Source organism: Neofelis nebulosa, chromosome 2 (genome assembly GCF_028018385.1).
Source record: "Neofelis nebulosa isolate mNeoNeb1 chromosome 2, mNeoNeb1.pri, whole genome shotgun sequence".
Lineage (NCBI taxonomy): Eukaryota > Metazoa > Chordata > Mammalia > Carnivora > Felidae > Neofelis > Neofelis nebulosa.
Genome location: NC_080783.1, coordinates 13,741,031 through 13,753,356, shown reverse-complemented (window position 1 = coordinate 13,753,356; position 12,326 = coordinate 13,741,031). Strand labels below are relative to the sequence as shown.

Below are 12,326 nucleotides of genomic sequence, written 5' to 3'. Positions count from 1 at the left end.
AAAACTTACTTCATGGTTTTTTGGTTATATACTACTTTCTTATTTCTGAAATTCTTTCTAAAATATAGCCATTTTCATATTACATATTATTATGGTAACTTTGGGAAGAATAAATCAAACTGGAGAAAATTTTAGCAAAGAATTCTTATTTATGAGACTCAGGAGATTTAAAGTAGGATTTCAGGGCAAAATCCTCCCACAGGGTAGGTTCATAAAGGATGACTCCAGGCCCTATGTGCTAGTCAAACCAGTATAATGACTAGGAAATCGAACACGAGCTTATGGAGCCATCCATGTTTCCTCACTGCTTGTGACCCTTTCAAAAACAATTTTAGGGGCACCTGGTGGCTCAGTCAGTTAAGCGTCTGACTTCGGCTCAGGTCACGATCTTGCGGTTTGTGGGTACAAGCCCCGTGTCGGGCTCTGTGCTGAAATCTCAGAGCCTGGAGTCGGCTTTGGATTCTATGTCTCCCCCTCTCTCTGCACCTCCCCCACTTGCACTCTGTCTCTCTTGTTCTCAAAAATAAACAAACATGAAAAAAATAAATAGATAAAAAACAATTTTAGCTCTGAGGACACTGCTAATGTATTACAATGACTGAAAGGTATGGGGAGATACGACCTCACATTTGATATGTCACTAGGAGGTTAGCAAACATTAAATGAGTCATTTATTGGAATGATGTCTTTTCGGGCTCAGTTAAATTAGGGTACTATTAACCTCCATCCACTGCATGGCATTGTGCCCCAAGTGCACATAAATAAGTCATAATCCTTGACTCTTAGGTTTTCACAAGCTAGCGGAGCAGATAGAGGAGAGTTTCTGCATGTGGTTTGAAGTGTATGCATACATACATATGCATGTGCCTGCTTGTGCATGCACATGTGGAAGCATCCGTATCCCTCCACACGCACACACATACACACACACACACACACATATGCATAAACACAATGTGATTACAAATATCAAGCAAATGCGACATTACCATTGTGGCAAGGGACCTGATGTTTGGCAGGAAGGGTTAGATCCTTTGAGAGTTCCGTTGTTCTGGGTGGACTGCACAAATTTAAATGCTGCAGCAATTTTCCTGCAAGGGAAACTGAGGTTTTAATCACAGTTCAGTATTTGTAATTTATTTTTAAATAAAGACCGGCCACTGGCAACACGACTACTGAACAACGAAATAGTCTGCGTGCTATGAAAGATAAAATCACATCATCTTTTGGGAATGGGAAACGGGGGTTTAGCGAAAGTGCTGGGGGCTTCGTGGTCTCTCATGAGAAAACAATGTCAACACAAAGTTATTCTGGATTAATTTTTCTTTTCAGCTTACTGGGAGTATATTCTTTCTTTCTTTCTTTCTTTCTTTCTTTCTTTCTTTCTTTCTTTTTCTTTCTTTCAAGTACAGTTGACACACAACATTATATTTAATTTCATGTGTACAACATAGTGATTTGACAAGTCTATGTATGTTGCACTCACCATAAGTCCCCAAACCACAAAACCACTGCCTGTATTCCCTGTGCTGTACCTTTTATTCCTGTGACTTATTCACATTGGATGTATTCACATTGGATGTAGAAGGTTCATAGGAATCTTCTACATTACATCCATGCAAAATGATAGATAAATTAGCTCGGACGATACAGGAAATGTGGCTTCCTTTTAGAAATGTATGTTTTGCGCTTTTCTCCCTAGACAGCTTTTAACTAGTCCTAGATCTATGATGAGCACATGGCAAGTGTCAAACTTCTACGTCTACTCTGAGGTCAACCTTACGATCCTTATGTGCACCTTAAGATTTCTAACATATACCTTGAAGTCTAACCTGATATACATTAAGAGATGCCATATTTTTTTAAAGATCAGACTAACCTCGTGGAATTTAAAAATTGTTACCTTATTATATTGCGTCTTCCTAGGTATCTGAAATTTTGAAGACAAACACTAGAAAGGAAAAAAAAAGGCCACATTCCAATTATTCATGTTCTTTTGTTTATACAAACTGTTCATTTAAGAAGTACATTAAAAGAAAAGATGATTTTATGCATATTTTATGCATGACTACTACTGATAGATAGTAGGACATTCTAAGGACATATGGGTCCTTAGAATGAAGGATGGTATACTGAACCATTTTGAAGCTTCCAGAAAAAACAGGTTAACAAATCAACTCTATAACTTACTCCAAGATGCTGAAGAAGTCAGACACCTCTGGACTGGGTGCTCTTTGCCAGTAGGCAATCAGCGTCTCTGGAAGGAAACACCATGTAGCATGAGACTCTCCGAAATTCAATTTTTTTTCCTTTTTAAAAATTTTAATTTTCAAGGGCTCTCTCTTTACCCTCTGAAATTGTCTTCATAATGTGAAGAAAGCACATGAGAAGGCTCCTGGTTTCTGCTTGATCTAACTTGTCAAATCGAAGGGTTGACCCTATCAAAGACAAGGGTCTAGGGATCTAGGAACGGAAGAACCAAGAAAGACTGAATTAGCGAGGCGGGGTGGAGGGGGGGCGCTGGCTCTCCAGGTGCTGGGTAACTGGAGGAGAAGCCCCACCTTTTCGCAGTTGTCTGTTTTCTCGCTGCTCTTCTCATTGGTGCTTGGGTTGGAGTCAAGACTTGCCAGGGATGCTCTGGAGTCAGCATGGTTTACTGTAGAAATAGCTATTGATGAAAATGCTGCAAACACAAGCCACAGCACACAGATGGTAATGAGATGTAATGGGCACACACACAGAACTAAAACGATGACCCAAAAAGATGTTGATCATTGAGGTGGTAGGAGCACTGGGGAAGGCTGACATGATAGAGTCTGGAATTGCCATTGAAGACATGCGACATTTTAAGAATGATCACGGTGGCCGTGCCAGCCTTAAGGATTTAGGGAAATTTAGACCAGTATAAATGGAAATAAGGTAAAGCTTGTTCCTTTGATTTCTTAAACGGCTTTTGAAAGGTTCTCTTTTAAAAACGCTTTCATGCAAGTTCATAAGGATGCTTTGCGGGGAGAAGCTTTCAAGTTTTGACAGTTTATAAGAAATTAAGATGACATTTCCAAAATAGTTCTTAAAAATAAATTCCGAAGTTGTTGGGGCTATTATATTTTAAAAGGTTGTATGCAGGGGCGCCTGGGTGGCTCAGTCGGTTGAGCGCCGACTTCGGCTCAGGTCACGATCTCGCGGTCCGTGAGTTCGAGCCCCGCATCGGGCCCCTGTGCTGACAGCTCAGAGCCCGGAGCCTGTTTCGGATTCTGTGTCTCCCTCTCTCTGACCCTCCCCCATTCATGCTCTGTCTCTCTCTGTCTCAAAAATAAATAAACGTTAAAAAAAAAAATTAAAAAAAAAAAAAAAATAAAAGGTTGTATGCAATGAAAACTTAAAAGATTGTTTCCAGAATGAAATATTTTGGTAACATCTGAGTAGATTGCTCTTTGAGCCAAGTAAAACTGAATGCTAAGTGGAAGAGGAAGCCCCTGGATGAGCTTCCAAGAAATATGTAGAGAGACTCTTTAGCTCTATAAATAGAGTGTACTTTGACATACAGCAATTATGCATACTGGATTATGGAGTGGGTAAAAAGCACAATGATATGTCATGTAAACATGGAAGAGAGTTAAACACAAGTGTTTTTGCAAGGTCTTAAGTACCTGCTATGGAATTTAAAACATCTTTAGAAAATGATGTATCCACAGAATTTGCATGTTTCATAGCTGACTGGCTGTGAAATCCTCCATTGGTGCTGAGGTCATCTCTAGACCCCTGTATTCGAAGCACAGAAGAGATTAATGGGAATCGCCACATTTCAACATTGTAAACCCACATATGCCTTCTTTGTTACACTTTGAATTTGATGATGTCTGATCTGATCTTTTATATTCCAGCAAAGGTCTTCTGACAAAGCAAGCAATGAAAATGAATACAGTCACAACCATACTCTTAGTCACATTTTGACTTTTTATGTGATTTTTTTTTTTTTTTTTTTTACAATGTAGTAGAAACTATCTTTTAGCTATAAACTGGTTGGAATGGCTACTGTTGTTTTATGGATGATACTCTAGATTATCATGAGTTATCTTATGTATATTGCTATTACTAAAAGCTAATTCCAAATACTTATTATGTACCAGTCTCTAGGCCTAGTGTTTTCTACTAGAGAGAATTTAATCCTCCTAAGAATCCTATAATGTAGGAATTCTATCCAATTCTATAAATAAGAAAGCAGAGGTTTAAAGAGGCTGGATAGACACGCCTGGGTGGCTTAGTCAGTTGAATGTCTGACTTCAGCTCAGGTCATGATCTCACAGTCTGTGAGTTCCAGCCCTGCACCAGGCTTTCTGCTGTCAATGCAGAGCTCGCTTCAGATCCTCTGTCCCTCCCCTCCGCCCTTCCCCCACCCACATTCTCTCTCTTAAAAATCAATAAACACTAAAAAAAAAATAAAGACACTGGATGACTTATCGAAGGTTACATTGTTAGTAACTGATGTCGCTGCTATGAACACAAGGTCTTCCTCTAAAGAGCATTCCAAAGGCCTAGCTCCTAACCGCGAGAGACTAATATCAAGCATTCAGCAGCGGATTAATTCATCCGGGACGTGAAAACAGGCATCTGGTGTCACATGGCCTGTTGTGTGACCACGACGGTGGCTCAGTGGAGGAGGGAGGACAAACAGGCCACTCCTGGGGTGTGACTGAGGCCCTCCGCTACCCTAACACCAGGTGGTCACAAAGCCCGTGCGGAAAGGTGGCAGGGGGAGAGGGTGCACACTGAGGATGGGGCCGTGCACGCGACAGAGGAACCTGGTAAAAACTGGACAGAACTGGGGGGTGGATACAGAGAAGAGAGGACAGTGAAACCCAAATGTCGACTACGTGGATGAGGCAGAAGGCTCCAGGGACCAATCCGGAACAAAGGAGACTGACGTGGACATCTCAAAATAGCTAGCAGCAGTGTTCTGTTTGCTCATGGGTGGGGGAAGATGGCTATCCAGGGCAAAAAGTGGGTGAACTCTTGGTTAAAATGCACATTTGAAATAGTCTGTAAACTTACTTGATTGGATGTGTTGACGGTAAAAGGATATAAGTCCTTCAGGTAAATCCTTGGCATATTGTCCAGAAGCATGCCATACAGGGGCATGTATAAACTTGCTATCTGGGCCTGTTTCTCCTAGGTGGGAAGGTGGCCGAGAGAAATGATTCGCATAAAAATCAATAGACTGTAGGTTTGATATGCATTTAATGCAGTGAGCCATTAAATGGTGTTTAGGGAAGAGAGAAAAGAAAATCACTCACGGGTTCTCTGTATCGATCATCAAAGGAATGCTTAGCCATTAGATTTTTTAGGACAGCTAAAGCTGAGTGCCTGATGTCTTGGTCTTCTTGCAGGGCAAAGCCAACTTCTCGAAGTAGAATTCCAATTAAGAAGTGTTTGCGGCAAAATTCATTCGTGACCGAATATTCAGGCATATCTTTGGGAGGAGAGTAAAGCGGGCATGTGATTGAAAGTCAAACGATCACTCTGTAATCGAGAAAGGTTTATCCAACCATCATCAACCTCTCTCACTACCGGGGAGGGGTTCAGTAACGCAGTCTCGCTACAGAGAGGAGAAATGAGGGAGAGTATACTACTACCAATAGTCAAATTCCATGAGTAGCGTGTCTACAGTGTTACAGGAGCTGAGAGGAGAAGAGCTCACTTTCTGTCTGGAGGAATCAGGAGACGTCACTGGCAGGAAGATGTTGAGAGGGGCCTTTGAGGCTGCTGAAGGTCGGAGGTGCAGGGGGCCCGGAGCCAATGGAGGTGGTGTGGGGGGGGGTGTGGGTGGAAGAGAAGACGTTGGGAGGACAAAGGTTCCATGGCACAGATTTCTGAAGACCCACAGTGTGTCAGTGTGTGGGAAACACAGGTTGGGGGATGCCAGTCAGCACAGCAGCCAAGGAGGGGGTGGGGATTGAGACTTGAGGGGCACTTGGGGCTGGGTGATGGAGAGACTAAAGCACACATTCTTTAGCTGGCACCTGGGATCCTCCATTTGGCACTGAATTCTGTAGAAAGCGTGAAGTCGCCAATGGCATTGAGATCGGTGGCCTGATCAGACCTGTGCTTATTCATTTGTTCACATGGTGACAGGACATAAATGAGTTATTCTGTGGGGGAAATGTGGGGAGCGGGCTATAATACGGGAGGCTCGGTCACAAGGCAGGGAGGGAAGAAGTGAGATGTGTCTGGGATGGAACAGAAGGACCCGAGTTGTAGAAGAAAAATTACCAGGGTAAGTTGGCTGAAGGACGTGAAGGAGCAAGGAGAGGGAAACCAAACGGGGCTGCAAAATTTTGTGCCTGAATCAGGGAGAAATTGGAACGTCAAAATTTCCAGTAAGAGTTGTCCAATGTCCTTCCTAAATGTAACTGTTAACAACAGGACCAGCACCCATTTCTGGAACATGTACTGAGTGCCAACACTAGGCTAAGCACCGTAGAGGTGTTATGTCCGTGAATCCTCGCGGTTACCCGTTAGATGTAATGATCTCTTGGAATATTCCAGTCCATGATTGACTAGGGGCAAATTAAACATAAGGAGTTCTGTAGTCCATGAAAATGCCACTGGATGTGGAAAAGCGGGGAATGGGAGGGTCAGGAGATAGAGGTCCAAGGACTTAGTTAGGTTTAAAATATTTCTCCATGAAACAGTGAGTACTCGTGAGGGGCCAGAAGTGGAACAAAACTTTGTAATTGCCAACCTAAAACGAGAGAAAAGTTTTGCCCAGACTATTTTAAGTTATGAACCTAATTCAAGTAAAAATAATAATCAACCTCAATCTTGAGAAACTAGCTGAAAAACCAGGCTGCGGTGTGTTGACAGAAATATATAAAGCTAGTTACACTAAACAAACATGTTATGACATGTATCAAGGAATTTTATTTATGAGGTACCCTAAGAAAATTTCAGATGATTTGGGAAATTAAAAAAAAAAATGTCAAACTCTGGAGAATAAACTATGAAAGAATTCAGGTTGGGGAAGCATTTAATTATCTGTGACAAGAGAACAGTTCAGTCAGCTTGTTGACAACTTTGTATGATATTAAACACATGACTATTTTTGGCATCCGGAAATGGCATCTGGAAATTTGTGGTATGTATACCAATCAATATTATCAGATTATGACGTACTTATTGATGCTTAGAGAATCTAATATAAAACATAATTATTTACCTGATGCATGTAACTCTTGAGTTGATTCTGAAGGCGTCAAGGGATCTGGATTTAATATAAATAAATAAGTTAAGATATACACATACATACACGTTATATTCATGAACTATGGGTAATTTATACTGAAAAACTGTATTATCCTAAAACATAAGTGAGTCTCCTCAAAAAAGCTTTATGTTTGAAGACAAATACCATAGGTTGGTTGTTTCCTTATAAAGGAATGTCATGAACAGAGTTATTTTCATTCCTGGCCTTTTACTTGAACACTTATTTTTCTACCAGAAATCTGCATGCAATGAAACATGTATTTTTATGTTCATGGTTGATAATATCACATCTACAAGGAGACTATGAGGCCTTTTCCTGAGTTACAGATCAACAGTAAACAATTGGAATCAAAAGGGTACAACAGGTTTGCTTTTCTTGAGTATCTCAACCAGCCTGTCTAACCCAATAATAAGTTGGCAATAGTCTATAAAAAAAGTAAAAAAGGAATACAAAACAAACCAAAAGGCGAAAAATGTTATTGTCCAAGATGACCTTTCTACCTCTTTTTCTACGAAGGCATTTAGATTAAATATACTTCATAAATTAGGAAAGAATGGGATAATGTTATAGCTTTTATTTAAGATTGAAATGACAAAACGTTTACAGGCTTGATAATGTATCTTATTTTCCCTCCAAAATATTAGTTTTGTGTGATACATACAGTATAAGCTACAATACATGTAAGGAGGCCTTTTTTTTCTGGTTTCCATGAATATCAAAACTGCTCCTTGTGGATAATTTACTCACTGCTTAGAAGGAAGGTCTTTTTTTCTTTCTTTCCTTCCTTCCTCCCTCTCTTTCTGCCTTCCCTCCCTCCCTCCCTCTTCTCCTCCTTCCTTTCATTCTTGAGGTACAATTGACTATAACATTATATTGATTTCAGGTGTACAACATAATGATTCAATATTGATGCAGGGTGAAGTCGAAGCAGAGTATTTTAAGTTCTTAAATCATTTTAATGGTTTCTTTGCATCCTGATATTTGATTGTCTTCCGAGAGCTAGATGTGTGATGATCATCTTGGTATCTATGCATATTGGTATATATGCAATACATTAATAAAAGTTATACATGAAAATATTTTCGGTGGACCACTTATGCTATAGTAAGTATAGAAATGGGAAGCAACTGCCTCCACCTCCTTCTAATCCAGAGGTACCAAGTATTTACAATGGTGCCCCCTTCCCGCTTTCCTCCCTCTTTCCTTCCTTCCTTCCTCGTTTTCAAGGCAACAAGTTTTTATTATTTTTTTGTATAAAACTCATTTTGAGGAATTGCATTTTAACACAATTGCACACACTAATTGATAACTTCAAGTGAATTTGTACTCACAAAGTATAACTTCTCTCCCCCCTTAATTTTGAGCCTTTCAAAGTCAAAGGAGAGTTCTCTTTTGGAGCCAGTATAGTCAAAGTATTGTTGTAGGTTAAAATTCTTTGATTCATGTTCACCGATTTTATAATTTTGTTGGCTTTCTCTTTAATAGAAAAGGAGATCTAGACAAAAACTGAGAAATATGGAGCCACATTCTTCACCACGTGACACCAACTTCTTGGTGTCTTCACCTGATTACCTGGGTCTAATGCCCATGTAACAGCTTCAGGGGAGATCAAGACCGAGGAAACAGGAAAACAACAACACACAAAGGTCACACAAACGAACTTATACGAGTGTTCACTTTGCAGGAACTGATGAACATTCTGGGAGTTATTACCTGGAATGTTTGCTGATCTTATGGGGAGACACAAAGGAATAAAGTGCTCATGCTGACATACTTCTTGAAGAAAATCAAATTTATACTGGCATAAGGTCTGAAAAAAAAAAGCAAACCGAATGATTATTATTTATACACCAAGAGGGTTAAGAAAAAAATCTGCACTTGAATCTTATATCTAAAAAGATGTAGTTAATTTTGTGTGACCACCAGGTTATTGTTAAGTTGACAGGCTTTTGTCCCCCTGAAGTGGTAAATAGAGTAGGACTCCCTTCATGTGAATTTTTTTAATGTTTAATGTTTAATGGCCCATGAGGGAGGAGCAGAGAGAGAGGGAGACACAGAATCCAAAGCAGGCTCCAAGTTCTGAGCTGTCAGCACAGAGCCCCATGTAGGGCTCGAACGCACGAACAGTGAGATCATGACCTGAGCCAAAGTCGGATGCTTAACAGATCGAGCCAGCCAGGTGCTCCTGGACTCCCTAAATTTGGAGATCGGTCAAGGCCTCGTTAGGAAATGATCCCATTTGTAACCCATATTGAGCCGCTGTGAGATCCAATCCCGTGCAGTGTGCATTTTCCACTTCTTTTGGCTTCTGTCAGAACGTGTTTATTCTGAAAGGAATTGTACGTCACCACATGCACAGAGCTCTAAAACCACAGTCAGCTCACAGGACAGTTCCCTGTGATCACCTCTTGGGATCCAGAGCTAAAGATGCCAATGGGGCATGTGATCCAAGACTAGACTAACTCTCTCCGCAGGCCCTTTGTTCTCAGACTGAGTTACTTAAATTCGTCTTTTTCCTGTCTTGCAAGCAGGCCTGTCTTCTCAATGATATTTTGATTAGGACAGTAATAAATGGATTTAGACATGGTCTAAAACAGCTTTATACATGTGTTAAAAACAATCACATAAGAAGGAACAATTAGCACATTCATAAATATTCAATTTTCACTGACATGCAGACTAAGTAATCAATTTTTAAGACTCAGTTGGGTTGTGTTCACTAATACCAGCTAACAAAATAAAACATATTCCATTTGCTCAGATTGTTTTAGAATTCTATTTTGTGGCAATTTTGGTTAATAATTTAAAATACTGTCGTTTCAAACGAGAAGAGTGCTTGACTTAACCCTTTGCATCAAAGTGAACAGGAGCATAATTAAATTGTATGCTAATTATTTTTCAATGAGTGTGTTCTGCTTTCCCTCTAAAAGAGTACATAATTAAGGTCTCCTTGAATTATACCTGAAAGGATATTCTGCGAATTTCATGCATAATTGGGGCACTAACAAAGAATATTCTTTCAAAAAATATTTACAGAGGAAACTGGATTCTCAAAACCCAAATGGCATAGAATCATGTAACTCCCCTAGTCAAAAGTAAATCTCCACTGCCCTCAAAATAATATTCAGATTCCTAAGTGTGGCATGAAAGGATATAAGAAGATCATTATTTACTTTTGGCCTCTCTAGATTTGTTATTCTTTCCCAGTACCAAGATAATTACCCCTTGGGGACTTTCCTTCTTCCTAATGGGCAAAGGTTACTGGGGAACTATTAACTCAGGTGCCCCGTCTTCCTTCCTTAAGAGGCAGGCATGTGACCCAAAGCGGGCTGGTCACACACTTCCCCTCTGGAATGTAAATCTTAAGCCGAGTGTTAAGAGAAAGAAAATGGTCCCAATGTATTTTTTAAGCAGTAGCAGAGCTTGGTCCATGGTTCCTCCTTTGCAATGACTCTTGTGCCCTAGTCCCTGCTCTTTCTCAAACCCAGCTTTCCATCTCTTTCTTGCACTGATGTCATTGCTCTTCTAATACTCCCCCGTTGCTCAAACTGGCATAAGTTTCTGTTGCTTGCAACCCAGAGAATCTTAACTGGTACAGCTTTCATGATCTCACCCATGTCCAGTCTTATTTTCCTCCAGCATATGCCCATCTGTAGCTCAATGGTTCTCAAACTTGAGAGTACCTAAGAATCACCTGAAAGCCTTATTGGAATACAGGTTTCTGGGCTCCACCTGTCACAGTCAGTTCTCAGCTCACTGGTCTGGGAACCACACTTGGAGAATCACTGCTCTCCAGCCTCTCTCTCGACACATCCTCCCTATTTAGGAAGAGGGGGTCAACTGTCCTATTTTGCCCCAGACTGAACAATTTCAAAAAAGTGAGATGTTCAGTGCTAAAACCAAGGCAGTCAAGCAAACTGGGCTGTAAGAACTGTGGCTGAAAAGAATCCCTCCTTTCACCACCCACCGGAAATAGGAGCGAAACATAACACATTCATGTTCACACTCCACATGCCACAGCCTCCCCATTAAGAAAGGACTTGGGAGCCTAACTCAGATGAACCGTTTTAAAAGGCTGCCTCTCACTGGGATAGACATTATTTTTTGATGTGGAGAATGCACAGGCTAAGGTTTTAGGCAGCCAGACACAGAGACTAGTTTATTTATTTATAACGCAATGGTTTAGAAAGCAGTCCCGCCTGCACTTGGTTCTTACCTTGAGATCACCAGAGGAGAACATGCTGATGTAATTGTTAACCATCTTAAATACGAAGCCCCGGTCCATAAATGTAAAACAGCGCTAAAAAAATATAAAATTGTAAATTCAGATATTTTTACTTTAAAGATCGTTAAAGATTTTAGAAAAGATGAATAAATATATTGCAGTAAAATGATATTTAGCTAAATGTGTTGTGTAATAAATGTTTAAAAAATCTCGACACCATATTTAGGCATTCACCCACGTACGGCAACTAATTAAAACACTAGATAGAGTGCGCACACCAGAAAGTTACAAACCCTTATTTGTCAATTTTATTTGAACAGCACTTAGAGTTCTGCAGTGAAATATCATAGCCCTTTCCTTTCCTTTCTACACAGAAGGTTTTAGCTTTTACTTGTCTATTCTTTAATCACTTAGTTCCATTTTGTTACCGTGTTTTAGTAATCTGACTCTGGGGTTTGTAGGGTGAAGGAAGATCCTTTGCGGTACAGCACTGGGTATGGAATAGGGGTGGCAGCGATGGGTCAGGAAAGCCTTTTTACCTTTCTGGCTTCCTTCAACAGAAGGTTGAAGGAAAGAAAACCTTTCTTTTCAGGCAAGGCAGCTTGACTTTGAAGAGTGAAGGTAAGAGACCCTGAGATTGCCATCTCTTCCTCTGTGGTCAAACTCTCTTAACTGTAAGAAGGAGGGTCTTAAACAGCAGGTAGTTCTGGAGGAGGCAGGTGGACATTCCAAGTTGGAACAGCACGCTCTCTCCAAAAGACCAATGGCCATGTCACCAGTAACCAAGCAACAGCGGCCAAATAACCGTGCACAAGTGTCAAGTCGGAGGCACACACG

The 12,326-nt window shown here is 40.5% G+C and overlaps 1 protein-coding gene across 11 annotated transcripts in view; it reads right to left on the bottom strand.

The window, feature by feature from the left end:
• The window catches only part of DOCK10 (dedicator of cytokinesis 10), a 270,916-nt gene that overhangs the window by 35,104 nt on the left and 223,486 nt on the right, over positions 1 to 12,326 (bottom strand). For 10 of the 11 annotated variants that reach the window (XM_058703033.1, XM_058703042.1, XM_058703060.1 and 7 more), the window contains exons 29-39: positions 11,481 to 11,564; positions 8,978 to 9,074; positions 7,217 to 7,261; positions 5,295 to 5,470; positions 5,053 to 5,169; positions 3,651 to 3,762; positions 2,562 to 2,683; positions 2,349 to 2,463; positions 2,191 to 2,257; positions 1,904 to 1,951; positions 990 to 1,091 (exon numbers count right to left, since the gene is read on the bottom strand). In XM_058703033.1, coding sequence (XP_058559016.1) covers positions 990 to 1,091; positions 1,904 to 1,951; positions 2,191 to 2,257; positions 2,349 to 2,463; positions 2,562 to 2,683; positions 3,651 to 3,762; positions 5,053 to 5,169; positions 5,295 to 5,470; positions 7,217 to 7,261; positions 8,978 to 9,074; positions 11,481 to 11,564 — 1,085 coding nt within the window. The remainder of the gene's footprint in view (positions 1 to 989; positions 1,092 to 1,903; positions 1,952 to 2,190; positions 2,258 to 2,348; positions 2,464 to 2,561; positions 2,684 to 3,650; positions 3,763 to 5,052; positions 5,170 to 5,294; positions 5,471 to 7,216; positions 7,262 to 8,977; positions 9,075 to 11,480; positions 11,565 to 12,326) is intronic. The other variant, XM_058703029.1, reaches the window with a different exon arrangement.